This window comes from Capricornis sumatraensis, chromosome 9 (assembly GCF_032405125.1).
Source record: "Capricornis sumatraensis isolate serow.1 chromosome 9, serow.2, whole genome shotgun sequence".
In the NCBI taxonomy this organism is placed as follows: Eukaryota; Metazoa; Chordata; class Mammalia; order Artiodactyla; family Bovidae; genus Capricornis; species Capricornis sumatraensis.
In genome coordinates, this window is record NC_091077.1 from 26,333,453 (window position 1) to 26,355,456 (window position 22,004).

At 38.5% G+C, this 22,004-nt stretch overlaps 1 protein-coding gene across 1 annotated transcript in view; it reads right to left on the reverse strand.

Annotated features, from left to right (window-relative positions):
- Window positions 1-2,322: 2,322 nt before the first annotated feature.
- The window catches only part of PRRC1 (proline rich coiled-coil 1), a 45,392-nt gene continuing 25,710 nt past the window's right edge, over window positions 2,323-22,004 (reverse strand). The window contains exons 7-9 of the mRNA XM_068979769.1: window positions 20,392-20,495; window positions 15,060-15,162; window positions 2,323-5,713 (exon numbers count right to left, since the gene is read on the reverse strand). Coding sequence (XP_068835870.1) covers window positions 5,504-5,713; window positions 15,060-15,162; window positions 20,392-20,495 — 417 coding nt within the window. The 3' untranslated portion in view covers window positions 2,323-5,503. The remainder of the gene's footprint in view (window positions 5,714-15,059; window positions 15,163-20,391; window positions 20,496-22,004) is intronic.

Sequence of the window (22,004 nt, forward strand, 5' to 3'; positions counted from 1 at the left end):
TTTGGTCTCTGTGGCACTGGGAAATGCTCAAGCCTCATCTCCACGACTTGGGATTCTCTTAATGGTAGCTTGTCCATGAATAATTCTTAGCTGGTCTTCTTGTGAGAGGAGGCAAAGTCAAGAACAACCTATGTTGCCATCTTGGTGACATGGCTCTCTGAAATATCTTAGTAAATGCAGAATGAGTCAGGATTTATACTATAGCAGTGATTCTCAAAAAGATATTTCTAAAGCACCTGTAAGTCTTTTTATAATGTTTAATAATATATGTGGTCATTCTTTCTTAAAAACTAGTTTAACAATGACATCTCTGGCATTTATCCTAAAAATGATACTCAAAGGTAAACCTAGTTTACGGTTTCCTAATTTGGGGAGTTAGAATAATCAGACATCAGAAATTTATTTTCCTACCAGCAGCAAAGCCCAAAATAGCCCTCTCAAACGAAAAATAAAGGTATAGTTTTCCTTAAACATAATATTGTAAAATTAAAAGTACACTACCACTCCCTGGTGGCTCAGAGGTTAAAGCATCTGCCTGGAATGCGGGAGACCCGGGTTTGATCCCTGGGTCAGGAAAATCTCCTGGAGAAGGAAATGGCAACCCACTCCAGTACTGTTGCCTGGAGAATCCCATAGAGGGAGGAGCCTGGTAGGCTCCAGTCCATGGGGTCGCGAAGAGTCAGACATGACTGAACGACTTCACTTTATCACTTTACTTTATCAAAAGTACACTAGGGCAAGTCCTCATGCCACTATTTGAATTCAGTTAGATTCAACAAGTAATTGTAAGTGATTTACCCATTAATTTCCTGAAGCAAATATTCAGGCTGTCTTGGAAGAAAATGTTTTAGCAGTCACACCCTCCATTTGACTTCTATCTTTGTAACTTGTTTGTTGTGATGATATTGGAAAAGCAGCTTAGTATGATTCAGTTATGTCATCTATAAAAGTTAAGTGTCTACTCCATTGTCTAACTGTAGGTACTTATCTCATAAATGTTAGCTCCTCTTTCCTTTCTGACTGCTTTAAATCCTTAAAATGAGTTCACTTTATGGATTGTTCCAAAGATTTCCTTCATCCTTAAATTATTAAATTTCCTTAATAATGACTCTGCCAATTTTGTTTCTGCTGCCAAATGTTTTTTCCCCTCTTCCAGTTCCAAAGTACGAATTTAACAGGGCTTCTCCTGGGCTCCAAACTGCTTTTTTCTTGTCTACTGAAAACAATACTTTGTTGTTATTCAGTCCCTAAGTGTGTTGGAACTCTGCCACCCCCATGGACTGTAGCACACCAGGCTGCACCGGAGTTTGAAAGTGAAAATCGCTCAGTTCTGTCTGACTCTTTGCAACCCCATGGACTATACAGTCCATGGAATTCTCCATGCCAGAATACTGGAGTGTGTAGCCATTCCCTTCTCCAGGAGATCTTCCCACCCCAGGGATTAAACCCAAGTCTCCCACACTGCAGGTGGATTCTTTACCAGCTGAGCCACCAGCGAAGCCCAGGAATACTGGAGTGGGTAGCTGTTCCCTTCTCCAGGGGATCTTCCTGACCCAGGAATTGAACTGGGGTCTCCTGCACTGCAGGCAGATTCTTTACCAGCTGAGCTACCAGGGAAGCCCCGGAGTTTGCCTTTTGGCAAATAAAGCCTTCAAATCAATATCCTATTGTGTTTGGCATGTACCCCCTCCCCACTGAAACAAAAGAAAAATCTCTTATCTTGGGAACACAGACTCAGAAGAGCAAACAGAGTAAGAAATAAAATTTTTTTTTTTTTAAGGAGGATACTCCTGGAGGTCACGGGTAAATTAAACTCATGACCAGAGAGGGTTCCTCATGAAAACAGCCTTAACTTCTTGCCTTCTACCTCCAATGTATCCTTTTCCCCCAAATATCCTGATTTCTTTAACCCTGAAGTTAGAAACTCTGGCACACAGTTGTCCCTTGAACAACATGGGTTTGCACTGTGCAGGTCCACTTATACACAGTTTTTTCAATAAATATGCAGAACAGTACTACACAATCAGTGGTTGGTTGATCTCTGATGTGGAATTGTGGCTATGGAGAGCTAACTATAAAGTATGTGGACTTGATGTGGACTTGTATGTTTAGGGGTCAGCTCCCCAAAGCCTTCATTGTTCAAGGGTCAGCTGTATTTGAATGTTACCGTTCCACTTGAAAGATGGGCAAAGTTGCTATTCCGTAATTCTTGGCAGCCAGTAGCAAGTTGAGACAAAAAGGAAAATGGGCCCTTCTAATATAACATGAATATGATTAACATTTGAAAAATCACTTGGCATATAAGTTGAGGTATTATTTATTTATGACATATTTACATATGTACAAAATTGGCTTTATCCAATACATCGTCCTGCATCAGTTCAGTTCAGTCGCTCAGTCATGTCCGACTCTTTGCGACCTCATGGACTGCAGCATGCCAGGCTTCCCTGTCCATTACCAACTCCCAGAGCTTATTCTCCGTATTCTGGGAGTAAAAATCCAAGTTTCTTAATTTATGTATAACCCAACATCTTTTAGAACATAGAATGTTACCAGTTTGGCTTCACAGAACACAAATTCCTGTTTAAAAATTTTTCTAGCCAAGGAACAAAGTAAATTTCAACAGCATCTTAAACTAATTTAGCTGGCCCTGAGTGTCTTAGTAACTTGCATGATTTTGAATTAATGTACACAATACACTTTCATCTGTTATCTACTTATATTTACTATCATACTACCATTTTGTCTATGTCCATTCATCTCAATTTCCTACCTCATTAATCTTTGAGAGAAAGCACATAGAAAGGGGAAGTAATAATAAGAGACTCACAGGAGAAAACTACTGATACTGGCTCAATCTCTTCTACTCAGAATCTGGGGCCCAGCTCTAGGTTACCCAATATACTTAGTAACAAGATGCTATTAATATGAGTAATCTGAATACCTTCTGTCAATTGAGGTTGATGTAAAATTACTCGTCCTGCATTTTTTTCCTATTCTCTTTCACACTTCTTAACTAAAAAGTATACAAACTTCTCAAATTCAGTAAGTAGTTCTGGGAGCACTTCAAAAGAAAAAAACAACACACACACACACACACACAAACATGACCAAAACAGTAGTGGCAAAGAACTGTGTTAAAGATAAGTAGTCCCAACATGCTTGAGGGTAAAATGAAAGAAAGAGTCTCAGCTCAACTCACCCTGAAAAATGCTACTGGGGGAGTTATGAGGAAGCAAGCAGGAACAGAACAGGATGGCTGGATAACTGGTGAAGGGATCTGGGGCCTTAGGCTGATGAGCAGCATGTCTTGTGCCATTACCAACAGTAAAAGACTGCCTGGCCCAGGATGCCGCGGTGTGTGAGAGATTACTTTTCTTGTACCTTGTACGACAAGGAAATCCAAACATGAAAAAATAAACAAGAAGCTGGGAAAGCTGACTGTGTGGAATCAGTCATGAGCATCAGCCTTTCAAAGGTAACTCTGGGCCAAAAAAGGAATAAGTGGCCAGAATGAGATTATGTATTCATCTTTTCCATCTGCCCTTCCCTAGTCCTTACCCACTCACAAAGAGCAGAAGGTGCAAATTACCATCTACCGGGAAATCAGCTGCACCCAAACCACAGGATAACTCGCATTGCTATCTGATGACCTGAAGACTCTCCTTTAATGGGATGTCGATGTTAGTTATTTTATGAAAACAATCTCCAAAAACATCAATTAAGATATCTGCCATTTGGTAAAATCAAAGGAAAACTCGGATTATTTTTAGCATCTGTAAAATTTCCCTATAATAGAAGGGAAAAAAGCAGAAATATGAAGTATGGGCATACGTTCCTTCATGCCTAACAGTGATGTGTTGTTAGTCTGACACCATGATTAAGGGAAGCTTTTTAAAATAAATGTTAGAGAAAGGCTTCCCTTAATCATGGAAGATGGAGAAAACACAGATGAAGTGTTCCATAAATACCAGTAAAAAGGGAAAATAAGTATTCTGTTCCTGTTATGCTATAGCAACTGGCCACATCTTTCTTCTCTCTCTCTCATTAATTTCAATGACACAGATATCTGAATTGCACTCAACAGTCATTATACAGGGCATGGAAATTAACACATAACATAGGTGGGAAATTAATATGTAATCTTATCACCCTCAGGTTAAAAAAAACAGAAGTCAAATAAGTACTTGAAATGATATTAAAACAAAGCAAACATGACACATAACGACAGTACAGGATAACAGCTTCAACACCTTAAAAGATTTTATAAGATTGTACTAATTTTTCTTTTACCTCTAAAGAATTATATAGAAGAGTAAATAAAATTTAAATTACATTTATATAAGAAACAATCTTCAAAAGTTATTTAAACTTTCATATATAGAGTTCAAAAGTATATGACAAAGTATTTATTTTTGATTTGTATAAATCCAAAATTGGTAAAATATATTATTTGGGGGGAAAAAAAGCTTTCGTTAAATACAAACATAATACACTGAATAAACCAGGTTCACTATAAAATCGTTTCTTTGAAAACTTGCATAAAAAGTAAAGGCAGAAGGGCACAAAGTTAGAAAAGCAGTGTTTAAGGCAAACTAAATAAGAAGTATCCTTAAAGTAAGTCGTATAATCTCATGAACAATAACTTCCTCTCAAAAATGTATCCATTACAGCTGGAGAAATAAGTTAAAGCAGAAATAATGGCTGCTGTCAGGAGTTTACTTGGAAGTGCTGAAGAGTATTATGCAAAAAATACCCAATGCTTCTAATTTAAATAGACTGGAATCCTTTGCCACTTAGTTGTCACAGATCATTGAAAAAATAAAATGTATCATCCCAATGTTTAGCATATAGTATGAATGTGAAATGCTGAAACTTACTTAAAAAAAAAAAAGAATTTTTCAGACCATATGTGTATAGTATGATAACCAAAAAGAAAATATCAATTCTGCTATTGTGGCCCATGTTAAAAATATGCATAGAAAAGTGCACCATCTCCCTACAAGTAGGTGTCTTACAGTCTGTTGGTGAGCCCACAGCTTAGCATCAGACCTGATCACATGCACACACGAAAAGCTTCAAAGACTGGCAGGGAAGATATTAATCATGAATTAAAAGAAACAATGCCTTTAAACAATATCAGTAAACATGTTCTTTAGTCAACTATTTCTTAAAAAACAAAATAATAATCAAGTACACATCATTAAGTTAAATACCTCAGCACATGAATTTGCACCTTATAAATCTGGTATATCAAACTGTCCTATAAAAATATTTATGCATTTTTTGAGAACTATGGTACGTGAAATTATATAATCATAAAAAGGACCTGTTTCTTTTCATCTACTGGAATGATACCACACCTTTCTAGAAAAGAAAAACTGCAGCTTACAGGAAATGATCAGAACAGCTGGACTGACTAAAGTTGTCCAGTTTAAGGGTCTGTCTCTTCTCTACCAGTAGCTCCAAGTGAGCAAGTGTCAGTAGCCCAGGGCCAGGCTTCTCACACGGTCCTGGGGGGCAGGCGCTGTTTATACATGCCTGCTATCGCTTTGGCTGCGCTGTAGATCATCTGCCGACGAGACATGCCAGTGAAAGCCATATGCCAATCAGTCCGGCTGACATTGAGTAAACTCTTCTCCAGGACTTCACCCACTGTCACCAAAAGGCCAGACCACCTCAGATTGTAGTCCTGGGGAGTCAGACTTTGAGCCTCAAGAAAAAAGAAATTGAGATTTTGTTAATACATTAAAAATAAAATCACTGGAACTAGCTCTAAGTGACATTTCAAAGTCCCTCAAGTTACTTTTAGTAGAGATTATGACAAACCATGAGAAACACAGCTATGCTGCCAAATGTATGAAATTATAAGGCAGCAAAAAAAAAAAAAATTGCACGCATGTACTTGATTTAAAATGCCCACACTAACACACTAAACTCGTGGTTAAAATACAATCTGAATCTTTAAAAAATTTTTAAAGATGTTTCTTTGAGGCTGTGCTGGGCCTTCACTGGTGCGGAGGCTTTTCTGTAGTTGCATGTGCAGGCTTCTCTTTGCAGTGACTTATCCTGCTGTGGAGCACAGGCTCTAGGGTGCGCGGGCTTCAGCAGCCACGGCACATTTGCAGTTCCCGGGCTCTAGAGCACAGGCTCAATAGTTGTGGTGCCTGTTGGCCATCTGTACGTCTTCTTTGGAGAAATGTCTATTTAGGTCTTCTGTCCCTTTTTGATTGGGTTGTTTTCTTTGATACTGAGCTTCAAAAGCTGTTTGTTTATTTTGGAGATTAATCCCTTGTCAGTTTGTCATTTGTAAATATTTTCTCCTATTCCGAGTTTCACTAGGTTCCATTTGTTTATTTTCATTACTCTAGAAGGTGGATCCAAAAAGATACTGCTGTGATTTATGTCAAAGACTCTTCTGCCTATGTTTTCCTCTAAGAGTTTTATAGTGTCCAGTCTCACATTTAGGTCTTTAATCCATTTTGAGCTGACTTTTGTGTAAGGTGTTAGGGCATATTCTAACTTCGTTCTTTCACATGCTGTTGTCCAGTTTTCCCACCACCACTTACTGAAGAGACTGTCCTTTCTCCATTTTATATTCTTGCCTCCTTTGTCATAGCTTAGGTAACCATAGGTGTGTGTGTGTATCTCTGGACTGTCTATCCTGTTCCACTGACCTGTGTGTCTTTGTGCCAATACCATACTGTTTTGATTACTATGAAGTCAGGGAGCCCAATTCCTCCAGTTGATTTTATTTTCTCAAGATTGCTTTGGTTATTTGTGGTCTTTTGCGTATCCATACAAATTGTAAAATTCTTTGTTCTAATTCTGTGAAAAATGCCATTGATAATCTGATATGTACTGCACTGAATCTGTAGATTGTTTTGGGTACTACAGCCATTTTCACAACATTGATTCTTCCGATCTAAGAACATGGTATATCTCTGCATCTGTTTGTGTCGTCTTTGAGAACTGTAAGATATTGACTGAAGAACAGAGTATAAGTCTCTGTCTCCTTAGGCAGGTTTATTCCTAGGTATTCTTTTTGATTCGATGGTAACTGGGATTGTTTCCTTGATTTCTCTGATATTTCATTGCTAATGTATAGGAATGCAACAGATTTCTATGTATTAATTTTGTATCCTATATTTTGACTGAATTCATGAATAAGCTCTAGCAGTTTTCTGATAGCATCTTTAGGATATTCTATACATAGTATCATGTCATCTGCAAACTGTGACAGTTTTACTCTTTTCCAATTTGGATTTATTTCTTTTATCTTCTCTGGTTTCAGTGGCTAGGAATTCCAAAATGTAGTTGACTAAAAGTGCTGAGTGGACATACTTGTCTCGTTCCTGACTTTAGAGGAAATGCTTTCCATTTTTTACTGCTGAGAATGACTGCTGTGCGTTTATCATATATAGCCTTCATTATGTTGGGGTAGGTGCTCTCTGTGCTCACTTTCTGGAGAGTTTCTATCATAAATGGGTATTGAACTTTGTCAAAAGCTTTTTCTGCATCTACTGACATGATCGTATGGTTTTTATTCTTCAATTTGTTAATATAGTGTATCACACTGGTTAGTTTGCAGATATTGAACAATTCTTACATCCCTGGGATAAATCCCACTTGATCGTGGTCTATGATCCTGTTAAGGTATTGCTGGATTCAGTTTGCTAGTATTTTGTCAAGGAGTTTTGTGTGTATGTTCATCAGTGATACTGGTTTGTAATTTTCTTTTTTTGTGATATTTTTGTCTGGTTTTGGTATCAGGGTAATGGTAGCCTCACAGAACATGTCTGAGTGTTCCTTCCCCTGGGATTTTTTGGAAGATTTTAAGAAAGATGAGTGATAACTCTTCTCTAAATGTTTGATAGAATTTGCCTGTGAAGCCATCCGGTTCTGAAGTTGTTTTTTAATTATTATTATTGGAAGATTTAAAATCATAGTTTCAATTTTAGTACTTGTGACTGAACTGGTCGTATCTTCTACTTCTTCCTAGTTCAGTCTATAAAGGTTCTACCTTTCTAAGAACTTGCCTGCTTCTTCTGGGTTATCCATTTTATTGGCATACAGTGGCTTATAGCAGTCTCTCATGATTTTTTATTTCTGCTGTGTCAGTTGTAAACTTCCCCTTTTTCATTTATAATTTGATGGATTTGAGTCCTTTTTCTTGACGGCTAAAGCTTTGTCAATTTTGTTTATTTTTTCAAAGAACTGGCTTATGGCTTCATTGATCTTTCCTATTGCTTTCTTTGTCTCTATTTCTGCTCTGATCTTTATGATTTCTTTTGTCCGCTAACTTTGTGTTTTGTTTCTCCTTCTTTATCTAGTCCCTTCAGGTGTAAGGTTAGGTTGTTTATTTGAGGTTTTTCTTATTTCTTGAGGTAACACTGTATTGCTATAAACTTCTCAGAACCGTTTTTGCTGAATCCCACAGGCTTTGGATTATGGTTTTGCTGTCATTTCTCTAGTCCTTTTTAATTTCCTCAGTGATACACTGGTTATTTAGTAACACTGTTAATCTTTCTGTGTTTGCGCTTTTTTATAGTTTTTTCCCCCTTAACTAATTTCTAACCTCATAGTGTTGTGATTAGAAAAGATGTCTGCTATGGTTTCAATTTCCTTAAATTTACGGATGCTTGGTTTGTGACCCAAGATGTGACCCATCCTGGAGAAATGTCCCGTTTGCACTTTGAGAGGAAAGTATATTCTGCTACTTTCAGATGGAATGTCCTATAAATATCAATTAAGTTTATCTGGTCTAATGGGTCAATTAAGGCATGTGTTTATTAATTTTCTATCTGGATGATCTAACCAGTAGTGGGTTGTTAAAAATTCCCCCGTAATATTGTTATTTTTTTCAATTTCTCTTTCTATGGCTATTAATATTTACATTATATATTGAGGTGCTCCTATGCTATGTGTATATATGTTTACAACTCTTGTATCTTTTTCTTGGACTGATCCCTTGGCCATTATATAGCATCCCTCCTTGTCTCTTGTAACAGTTTTTATTTTAAAGTCTATTGTGTCTGATAGGAGTACTGCTACTCCAGCTTTCTTTTGATTTCCAAGCATGGTTGTTACCTCTAGCAAATTCCAACTAATGAAATCCTTTTTCTCCCTTAATCTGTTCATATATTCACCTCCATAAATTGATTCACGGGCATTTGAACCAACTGGCCAATTTGGGACAAATCCTTGGTCAGAATACAATGTTTGGGATTCTGTGACTTATAATTTAAGAAATGCATATTTGGTCTTTGTCCCCAGTTTCTGACAACAAGCTGCCTTGGACTTTCTAAGCAATAAGGGCCATACAAAGGTTATCTTTTGTTGTGTTGAGGGGATATTTGAAAAGCTCTCAGGTAACCTAAGGACAGAAGTTTGTAGCCAAGGGAACCAACTCTGTGACAAGAGTTGGAACTTTCATTCCTGTTCACAACCTGTATCCCACCCAACCTCTGGGGAGGGGACAGAGGCTTGAGGTTCCATCAGTCATAAAGCCTCCATAAAAACTCAAAAGCAGAGGATTTGCTGATTCCAGGTTGGTGAACATGTGAAGATTTGAAAAGAATGGGGGTCAGAGATGGCTAAGAAACTGTATGTCTTTATCCCATACCTTGTCCTATCCATCTCTTCCATCTGGCTGCTCCTGAGTTATATTCTTTTGAAGAAATTGGTGATTTAGTGAGTAAATGGACTTCCTAAGGAGGAGGTTGGAGAAGGAAATGGCAACCCACTCCAGTGTTCTTGCCTGTAGAATCCCAGGGACGGGGAACCTGGTGGGCTGCCGTCTATGGGGTTGCACAGAGTCGAACACAACTGAAGTGACTTAGCAAGGAGGAGGTAACTGCAACCCTCAGTCTATATATAGTATGCCAGTGAGAATTCCAGGTGATAGCCTAGGCTTGCTACTGGCATCTGGGAACTGGGGACAGTCTTATAAGACAGAACCCTCGGCTTCTGGTGCTATCTCTTGGTAGACAATGTCAATACTGAACTATAGTACACTTAGCTATGTTCTAGAATGGCTTGGTAGTGTGGGGGATAAAACCCTCCCAAACATTAGAATTGGATTTAAAACCTACATAACTGCTATCAGAAGTAGTATTTTCAAGAATGAGCCTGGCTCACACAACTGTGTGGTTTGAGAAGAAAGGATGAAAGACTGGGGGATGAGGAACCTGATTTCTGGGTGGTATGGAGCAGCAGCTGTGCAGCAATCAATTATTCAAGGTAAAAAAGTTGATAATGGAGTGTAGAGATCCATCCAACTCCTGGGGAGCAGGCTCACTGAATGCATAACGCAATGAGATAATTTTTTAAAAAAGGTAACTATTCAATCCTTGGTTACTATTATGTACAACAGCTAAACTAAAAGAAAAAAATGCTGGTTTGGGCCTTGGAAAACAGACCAAGCTCAGATTTTGATTAGTCTGAGCTTTGGTCACTTGTCTAAAAGTCATCTCCTCCCCAGGGAGAAGTTGCCCAGGGACAACAGAAAGATCTCTAAGACCTCTGGTCACTAAACAGATAGTCACTAGGGAGGGGAGTCAAAATCAGGAAACTCGTGAAACCAGGGGTACAGTGTGGAGGAGCCAGCTCATTTTGTGGATTCAGTAATAGTTAACCTTTGCTAAAATAGATCGTGAAAATAACTAATTTAGGGGCTAGTCTTTGGTTTTTAATGCTGCAGAACAGAATAGCATGTTTGCAATAATGCAGGACCCACAGTTTGTTGCGGAACCATTAGAGACAATTAAGTCTCAGTGGTCAGTGCAGTGAGGAACATAAGTGATGATGGAATCACAATATGTGTAAGTTTGTAGAATTGGTATTTGAGCAGGTTTTGTTAAGTGACTGTGTTTTGTCTCTTTTTAACCTGATTGTACTTTGAGGATGGAGACTCTCTCTCATTGGAGAATGGTTCCTCTCTAGCTATTGTTGTAAAACAGAAGGGATGGAAAACAACGCTTCAAGCATTTTTAACTGAACATGCTATTCGGAACCAGTGATATTGTCTGAGCCCGCAGCGTAGAATAGAAGCTGCAGTGCTGGTAGGGACAAAATTCTCTGTGCCATAGTCCTATGTGAAGGGCAGACTGAGGCTTATGGCAAAAATCTGAGTGCCTCCCAGCAAAGACGTCTTGGATTTCAAACGAGAGAGTTTCTACTTAAAGGGTGTTTACTGCTAGTCTAGGATATTATTAATTAAAGCTACTCATAAACTAAAGGACATTAAGTGATCTTGAAATCTGAAATACCCATAACATCCGGGATGATGGAGAAACACCCAAATAGGGAAGGCAGTGCCTAGAAGTGTTCCGTAATAACATGGAAATGGTTTATAAAGAAGCATGCTCTCTGGGGAATATTAGGAGGAAACACTCACAGCTCCAGTGTCGCTGTTCCTCTAGGACAGACTTTGGAATCAACAGAGGACCTGCTGGAACCAACTGCAGGTAGACAGCACACTATGAACAGCTCTAAAGTGAACAACCAAGAGCTGCTGGGATTACGGATGGCAGCTCCAGGGTAAATAGATGACATCCTATTTGCAAGTCCACCACTCTGACTGGGGAAGTTAAAAACAAATCAGTTGGATCAGTAAGGTTGAAATGCATGCTGTTTTCCCAGCAGTGATGAAAGAACTGAATGGTGATAAACATCCCTTATCTTTGACTTTTACTGACTCATGGGCAGTGGCCAATGGCCTGACCATATGGTCAGACAGGAGGGCAGTGGCAACCTGGCCTATAAAAGAGATGTCCATATGGGATACATAGCCCTGTGGACATCTGTGGGAATTAGAGGGATGCATTAAAGTAGGACATGTTGATGCCCATCAGAAGAACTCCTTTCCAGGCTTGGAAGGTGAATGGAATCACAGGCAGATATCCCCCTGTGCTCTCCTGAGACAGCCACCTGCATCCAAGAAGTAAGTGGATACGGGGTTAGTGCAGCAATGTGAGACTGGCTTAACCTAGACACACTCTTCTTGTACACTCTGATGCACAAAATGCCAAGAAGAACTGTTCTGTCTGCCAGCAAAAAAAGGACAGAGACTGCAGATGGCTGTGTGGCAGCTTCCTGGGAACATATTCCCAGATATGTTCCCAGCCCTGAACATATCTGGCAAGTTATCAGGTAGCCCTGGGTGACTTTGCTGACTCCAGGCCAGGCTTTTCTCACCCAGTGGTAGAGGCAAGTGTTCAGAGTGTTGTAAGAGAACTGGAACAGAAGACAGTGCACCAATTTGGATGGCTGAGCTCCATTTCTTCAGAATAAGGAAAACACTTGTACAGCCCATAATGTCCAGTGGGTAAAGGCAGCCCCTCAGAGAGAGTCTGATAGAGAACTGAACAGGTAACCGAAACCCTGGTTGTCTAAAGGGGGAGAGAAAGGTGTGGGAGGCTGGCCTGCAAGACAAGAAGAGCTGGAGGAGGGTCTGCACAGGGGAGAGTCCAGCGTGGTTATGGGAGGGAGGAGGTGGCGGAGGGTGCTAGTGTGATCAGGCAGTTCTTACCAAGGGCAGAGGACACTGCGATAAGAACTTTTTCTTTCTTTCTTTCTCAGATCACCTCAACCTTTTTCTCCCTCTGAGGTAGCAGTGAGATGACCAAAGTGGCAAGTGCAAGAAACAGAGATGATTTCTAAGCCAGAAACTGTAAATATGTGTCTTAATCTTTGTTACAGTTCCTAAGGGCCTGGATGAACCTTCACTCCATCGAGCAAAACCAGGGCTGACAGTGATTGCCACTATATGGCCTGGTGGTAAAGACAGCCCACCCACTCTGCACCCCTGTAACTTTACCTTGTTCGAGAAGTGGATGAGGGGGAGGCACTTGCCAGACTAAGTACTGCTGTCTGTAATCTAGACTGGCCCAGAGGCTGAACCTAAGTCAGTTCGAAAGGTAGAAAAATTTGAGTACGAATGAAGGAAAAAAGGGGGGAGAAAAAAAGACTCAGAGCATTATGCCATATCTTACTTCTGAAAGCACTCCTGCTTGTTTTCTAATTGAGGCGTTGTTGATTTACAATGTTGTATTAGTTTCAGGTATACAGTGAAGTAGTCCACTTACATGTACATATGTATAGATGTTATTTTCCAGATTCACTTTCACTATAGGTTACTACAAGACACTGAGTAGGTTCCTGTACTGTACAGTCTATATTGTTACCTATTTTATACACAGTAGTGTACAGCTACTAACCCCAAACTCCTAGTTTATCCCTGCCCTCAACTCCTTCCCTTTTGGCAACCATAAATTTATTTTTCATGTCTGTGAGTCTATTTCTGTTTTCTAAATAAGTTCATTGGTATCTTTCTCTTTTTTTAACATGTACATGAGATCCTATGCTACCACTTATGAGATCTGGACTTTTGTACTGACCCCTTAATCTGTGGGATCCAACACTCTTTATAGGTAGACAGTGTCAGAATTGGGTTGGATTATAGGATATCCAGCAGGTATTGGATAACAGCTTAGTGGTGTGGGAAGAACTACCTCACCTCCTCACACACACAGAGGAACTGGTTTCAAAACCCTTTTTACTGTTCTGTTTCTAAATTTTGTTAATTTTACCAATTAGCTCTTAAGTGATACTGTATTACTGTTTTTGGTTAGGTTACAAGCCAGACTCACAGAATAAACTGGAAAACTTCTACCTCTGTGCATTAGATGCATCAGTCATCTATTCTTTGAATATCTTTTATACCTCACTTATAACACCACTCTCACTTATACCACCAGTGTGTGTGTGCGCTAAATTGCTTCAGTTGTGTCCGACTCTGTGCAATGCCATAAACCGTAGCCTGCTATGCTAACCTTACAACTCAATTTTGGGGGAGCTAGGTGAAATTCTTGCATTAAAAGGCTTCACTAAGATAGTCAACTTAAATCACACCAAACTGCCAACATGTAGCTGTTAACTTCAAAAAGCAATTTTGTACGGTTCAACCTAATAGTTATAAACTGCCATTGTTAACTCATTAATATTTTCCTAGAAAATCAACAACAGTATGTAATTTTTCTAAATTATTGGTATAGGAGTAGGCATAGCATTTGTTTACAATATTTTAATGACCCTCATATTGGAGTGAATTTAACATTACCGTGTATATAAAAATGCTTTCTTCAACTTCTGAAGAGAAATTGTGGTAAAAATTATGGTATCAGTGGTATGTTATTATGGAAACAAAACTTTATAAGCATCAATTCTTATTTCCCATCTAAAAATGTAAAGCCCTAAGAAGGTCACAGGTTGCTTTAAGGGGCTTCATAAACACATAAGCCAAATTTATATGTGAGTGTATACATCATACATACTTTCTCTTGGGGGAGAATCCCAGGAGAATTCTCAAAAACCTAAGGTCCCAAATAACTTTTGAGAGTTTTGAAATGACATTTATGAGTATAAAGAGTCCAGTGTAAATAAACTCTTATATTCCATTTTGTTCAAGAAAGGATTAAAAGTAACAAAAATGTAGAAGGAATGAAACTCATTATAGATTAATGCTTACATTCTTCTGGAAACTATGTGGATAAGTAAACATTTTTCAGCAGACTGAAAAGACATTTGCCTTTCATCCAAGGTTTGTAAACTTGCTTCTAAATATGTTTCCACATGTCTTTAACGATGAACAAATTAAAGAGGAAGATGAGGACAAAGAAAAAGGCACTAGAGTAACCAGGAAAAAGGACAATGTGAGACAAATGAGACAATATACGCAGGGTTAACCTAAAATCAGAATAGGTAAATTTTTTTCTAACCCAGAGGTAATGAACACAATCATAAAAACAAACAAGCAAACCAATGAAGAAAAGAGCAACTAACCATGTAATAGATTTACCTTTGCAAAGACCGCTGGAAAATAAAAGTAGGGAGGTACTGAAACAACGTGAAAGGGACAGAAAATTGAAAAAGAGAAAAGATTAAAAGGAAAAAGAGGGAAGAAAAATCAAGAATATACCATATTTTCAATAAAAATCTTATTTTGAGGACAATATTTCAAGCTTTTCTGGAGCATAATGAAAAAGGATAAAACCAACCTGTTGCACAAACTCCAAGGGTACTGGTGTGGCTTGTGTAAATGCTTCCAGATGAATGCCATGCACAGGGTCTTCAACGATCAGGCAGCCAATGTCAAACCACCTGCAACAGAATGTATGAGTTTCAAGCTGTGTATGTGCTAAGTAAGTTCTATGAATTGGTAAAGTACTGTCCTCTGGATAGAACACTAGCAGACTGATTGACTAAAAGATAAATCATAAAAGCAACATATAAAATTGCCCTGTTGGCTTAATTTCAAGAGGAGGGGGAAAAATGGGGAAGAACAACAAAAATAATTGAAAACCATGCATCATGGAACATTCCTTTTCTTGCTAAGATTTAAGGATAAGAATGTCAATTAGAGGTGCTCAAATATGCAACAGATAAATTTATTCATCTGAAAATGCAAACAGCTTATCATAATTAAAAACATCATTTGCTAATATATGGGAAATTTTATACTACCAACTCTATGATTCGTATATACCCAAGCTGCAAAGTTACTAGCTGACTTAAAAAATAAGCTCATTCAGGAAATAACAAATCCTCTCCTCATTCCTGGTAAATTTTTCTAATCACAATTTCTGAATTGTTCACAATGAATCAGACTTTGAGGACAGCTTCATGAAATCAAGAAAAAATTTCTTCCATTTTAAGATACACATTAAAAAGTGAAAAATTTTAAAACTGACTTAGGTGAGGTTATCAGTACATCATCAGCATTTTAATTAACCAGAAGCAGGAAATCATGGTTTTAGATGAGAAGATACAGAGCAAGAAAATTTTAAAATATGCAGATTAAAGTGCTATGAAATATAATACAGATTAGGAAACTTTTTTAACATATTAAAGAAACAACAAAACAGTAAACAGAACAACAACTCTGCCTGAGTGGTAAAATGGCATTCATTATGTCTACAGTATTCACATCCCAAAACTGCTTCAAATCGAGAGCCTTACATAATTATCTTATATGGATCATTATTTTAAGTATCTGGGATATGAATCGTTATTTTATTTGGGACATGACTCAGTATTTGATTGTGCACAGTTGTGTATCGTGCAGACAGCAGAGGACTGCAGTGACTCAGCCCCCAGGCACGGCACGGACTTCCTGGAAAGCAGCGCCCCTGAAGGTGCGAGCAGTCTTCGCACGATGCCTGTGAGCACACTCCCCGTCTCCACACTGCTCTCATGCCCCGTGTGTCTACCTGAGCATCCCATTCTGCTCCAACTCAAATCTAAAGTGCCAGCACTGTCATGGTCACGGAGACCTCTTCAGCACCTCTCCCTGGTGCTGCTGGCCGAGGAACTCTACCTTCTCCCTCCGCCCTCCTGTCCTTCTACCCAACCTCCACTCTCCACCCAGAGGAGGAAGAGTGGCGGTCTCCACTGTTCATGCTCAAGGACAGCCACCAAGGAACTCTCTCCTCCTCCTCACCCTCTCCTTGTGGCTGGTGAAATAAGGCAGACTTGGCCAAATCCTATAAGGAAGTCACCTGGACTTAAGCAGAATGGTAGTTCCAAGACTCTGGATTTTATGTAACAGAAAAAAATCGAAAGAGAACCTGAGGAGCTGATACAGGTATGCCAGTTTGTATTTTACCAAAGAAAGACTATCCACTATCACCGGTTACTTCCCAAAAGGACACTTTAATCCATTTCACACATAACCCAAATATTTTTAAACTTGATAGGTTAATTTCAGAATAAGGACAGTTCATGCTTACATAGGTATTTCTCCATTTTGGTACACAAAGATGCTCATTTTCCCCATGGAGCATGAACTGATGCAAAGGTCATCACAGATAGCTAGATCTTTACTCTGTTAGGCTCTGCACTGTTAGGGGCCAAACAACATTGGTCTTTTCTTGCCTTTGTTATAAGCATGCATTTCTCTATCTTCTGTGCATTTATTTCCTATGGGAACATCACAAAGATTAGTAGCCAAAGCAAACTATCAAGTGTTGTGGGTTGTGGGTTTGCTCTCATGCACTACTTATTTGCTCCTCTTCTGCCCAAAAAAGCATTAATATTTGGCAGGAAAAATACCATGTCTAGATATGATGGTGCAGTTGATGGTGGACCAATGAAAAGCTGGATGAGGTTATAAACTATAACCAAAGGTATCCGAGAGCTGCAGGAGCAAGGAAGACAAAATGGAGTAACGTTCTCGACAGAGACAACTTTTTATAAAGGTACCCTTTAAGACCTTCAGCTGATGCTGAGCACTACCCAGCCTGGACTCAGGTCAGTCGTGACTGCAGTGCACCAAACCACCCTTCACACACCTCACTACTGTTTACTACAGCAAACAGTGAACCTTCTCAGGATTACCTGAAGACTCTCAAGTTGCTTAATACCCGGCTCTAAAAGACTGAAAGGAGGCATCGACAAAGACAGCGCCGTATCGTTACACCAAAGGGAGGCTAAATGAGGCCCATACACTGGACTCAGGAGACAAGGATCTTTACTGACTCACACTACAGAAAACAGAGGGAAAGGTAGTCACAATAGAAGAAAAGATATATTCAACAGATAAACTGAATCTATTAAAAAAGTGTACAGGCTACACAGCAGCAGGCAGGTAAATGGAAGATCCTCCGCTAAAGAACAGAGAGGAAAACTAGAGTGAGCAAGTGGAGGGAAGTGGGGACTGACCACCTGAGCAAAGTAGGGCACAGGCAGAAGGTGAACAGTGTGTCACTGGAGTCCGAGAAAGAGAAAATGGGCCAGAAGCCAATGCTGATGCAAAATGGCTAAGAACTTTCCAAAACGGACAATAGACATAAATCTAGTGAAAGAAAGAATCAAGCTCGGTGAATCCATAGAGGTTTAAAACATAAGCAAACACAGCACACCTATACATACCATAGTAAAACTGCCAAAACATAGTGACCAAAAAAATCGTAAATGCAGGAAAACAACACACTCTCTTCACAGAAACAACAAGCTGGATAGCTGATGCAGCAGAAATGATGGAAGCCAGCAACAGTACAATGGCAACTTTAAAGTATTACATAAGAAGAATCTGCCCATCTTTTCCAGAGAAAACACCCTACGGAAACAAAGGTACGTAAAGGTATTTTTGGACAAAAGCTAAGAGAACTCGTGGCTAAGGTCTAATGTAGTACAAAGAATGGTTTTAAGCACAGTGAGAATGATCCCAGACTTAAAACCAAAAATGAAGGACGGTCTTCAAAGAGTAAATGTAAGTGAACAGAATGCACAGAATACTAACAATATCTTGAGTTTAAAATATATGCACAACTAAGATAACTTACAATACTGCACAAGATGTAGGGGGTAAATCATATTATCAACAGTCATAATTTGTACGGTAATGTAACACATGGAAAAGGCATCATGAAATCTCTAAGGTAACCCTTACATCAATATTAAAAGGTTAATAGAGGGGAAAAAATGAAATAATAATGATCAGTGGATTGTTGCTTGGTGCTTATACAGAAAGTTCAAACTTCCCAACCAAACAGTCACAGCTCTTTAATCTGTCCCCAAACTACTCCTGACTTTCTGTCCAACAATGTTCAGCCAACCTGATATAATCCCTGACACCCAAATGTATCTTAATCATCTTTACACTCTTCCTCCACATAGCATGTCCTACCTACTCTTTTTCACTTATCCAAATTTTAACTACTCTTCAAACTTCAGTTCAAGTACCAATCATTCATGACTCTTATCTGACAGTATTTCACACCAAATTATTTCCAGTGAAAATGAATGTAACATTTCCTATAAGTAAAGATTTACACACCTACAGAGTCATTTAAAACTGTTTATCTGTGTATATATTTTCTCTTCCACCTGGTCTATAATAGACTCTCAAAGCTGCAGTACATTTCTGTATACTATAGCTACAAAGTACTAAGCACAGTGTTACTCAATACTAAAACAAAAATTAAATGTGTCAAAGTCAAAGTCGCTCAGTCATGTCCAACTCTTTGCGACCCCCTGGACTGCACAGTCCATGAATTCTCCAGGCCAAAGTACTGGAGTGGGGAGCCCTTCCCTTCTCCAGGGGGGTCTTCCCAACCCAGGAATACAACCCAGGTCTTACGCATTGCAGGCTGATTCTTTACCAGCTGAGCCACAGGGGAAGCCCCAAAGCAACAAAATCACACGGTAAATAGGAAGAAGGTAGCTCTCAACGGTTGGGAAGTTATTTTAATATAAGACAATTGTGCAAATTAAAAAACATTCTCCGATCAAAAAATCCATCTATTAAAAGTTTAATGCCCTCAAAAACAATGGCAAATTATGCTGTTAGAGGTTTTTTCCCAACCTACATAGATGAGAGGTAGTGCTCAACAGAACCCTAACCTGGTGACTGCCTCTAGGCCATCTTGCCAGACCTCCCATTACCCTGACAGCTATGCAAGATGATTGTGTCTGTTACCGAAGTCAGCATTCAAGTCAAAGCTACACCACTGTATCTTATTTAATTGATAATTAACACAGTCTTAGAATTCAGGCAACACAATATAAATATTATAATTAAAAAGGAGAAAACAAGAGTAGAAATGTGAGCTAGGCTACACAGGTCACATAAAGAGATGATACAGCTAGACCATAACATATTTTCTGTCTAGTTCTAAAATAAGATACATTTTTTACTAGACATTCAGTGTGAGCAATTCTATTTTTGCTCCTAAGAGAAATGTAATAAGCCACTCACTGAACCCATTATACACCAACAAACTGGACAACCTAGAAGAAATGCATAAATTCCTAAAAATACACACAGTCTACTAAGACCAAAGCATTGCAGCATTATTTTCAACAACCGAGGCATGGCAGCAACCTAAGTGTTTGTCCATGAAAAACAAAATGTGATTTACATATATACATTCAAACACACACACACACACATACATGTGGTGTGGTATATATATTTATATGCATGTGCATATAAAACAGGATCTTATTCCATTAAAAAGGAAGGAAAACCTTGCCATTTGCAATAATATGGATGGAATTAAGGTAATTAAAGTAAGTCAGAGAAAGATAAATACCATATGCTCTCCCTTACCTGTGGAGGGGGTGGGTGGGGGGGGAGTAAATTCACAGATACAAAGGACAGATTGGCGGATGTAGAGGCAGGAGTGGGAGACAGGGTAAATGGATAAAGGGGATTAAAAGGTACAAACTTCCAGTTATAAAATAAGTCATGAAGATGTAATGTACAGCGTGGGGTTAATAATGAATTTTGCATATTTGAAAGTTGCTAAGAGAAAAGATGACAAGATCCTGTCATGAAAGTTCTCTTTATCAGAAAAAAACAATTATAACTATGCTTTTTTTACTTACTTGTCAGGAAGCAGTTCTGCAATGAAGTTTTCCACTGACACAGCAGTCTGTTTTTCATGAATCACTCCAGTCCGACGCAAGCTATCTATCCGTTCCTGGGCACCCTGAATAGAAACAGCGTATATTAGAAACTATTTCAAGTTAATCAGTATTAAATATGCTAATTGATGATTATATAAGTAATATGTGTATACATTTATACCCAAATACATATATACTCATTATAAACATGAAAATATACAGAACAACAGAGACTAAATAGTGAAGAAGCTCGTTCATATTCCCCTTAGTATTGATAGTCTGCAACACATCCTCCAAGTTATTCTTATACGCATTATTTTGGTTGCTATTGTGAAATGAATAATTTTATATTCCATGTTCTAATTGGTTATTACTAATATAAGAAATCTATGTGCTTTTTAATGTTTATCTGGCAAGAGGCCATCTTAAATGTTTCAATCCTAGCAGTTCTTTGGTTGATTCCCTCAAATTTTTCTAGGTAAGCAGTCTTATCAATAGTAAATATGTTTTTTTCTCTTCTGAGTCCTTCTATATATATGGCCATGGATGGAGGAACGTGGTAGGCTACAGTCCATGGGGTTGCAAAGAGTCGGACACGAGTGAGTGACTTCACTTTTAAAATATGCACCAAAATGACAGTCTTTTTAACTGCAGTGTATTCATTACACCAAAGCTTATTCAAGAAAATAATTGCTATTTATGAAATAAAACTGAGGGGCTGAGAATACTATACAGATAACTCAAAAATGATGAATGAAATATATATCTATAGTAGGAAACTAAAAGCTGGATTAACGAGGACAAGGCTGCCATTCACTACTTTCATTTTAATCACTTCAATCACTTCATACAAGTACTCATGAATGACATTGTGAGAATGAGTTCAAAAAGCCAGATAAAACACTTCTGAGTAAAACTAGTCATGGATAATACACCTATTTTTATCATGAACAGCAGGACTAAGCAGTGAATGAGATTATGAGGTCAATTCTTCAAAAACAAGAATTAAGAAAGCCAAGGCACTTTTAGAAACAACAGAATCTACTTCAGAGACAAAAAAAAAAAAGAAGTGACAACTGTGTGAGAACATGCAAACCAACTTGTCATTAGTTGCTAAACATGAAAGATGAAAGATGTGACTTAAACTAGAATGGAATCCAGCTGTATTTCTGCTTACTCTTGTATCTCAGCTACTCAGCATAGCATCTAACTTAACCGGTACTCAGTAAGAACTTACAACGTGAGAAAGTGAACAAGAGAAACATCAAGGGCTTCTCAAGGCCTACAGAGCTAACATTAGGAATCTAAGTATGTAAATATGGCATCACCAAATTGAATGAGGACGTCACTACTGAATTTGGAAGAAAATACAACATCTAAGATGAACTTAATTCTTTGTATGGGATAAAGTAAATCTGTCTAATTCACTCCTCCCAAAAGGTAGTTATGGCTAATTTTTATTATAAAAATGTTTAAATAAATAATTCAGTAAAAACTATTAGGGGATTAATGGGCTGTTTAATTCATTTGCAACTTTTTAAAGATGGTATCTCAACTATGTACCATAAAAAAATAGTCCTAAATTTCATGCT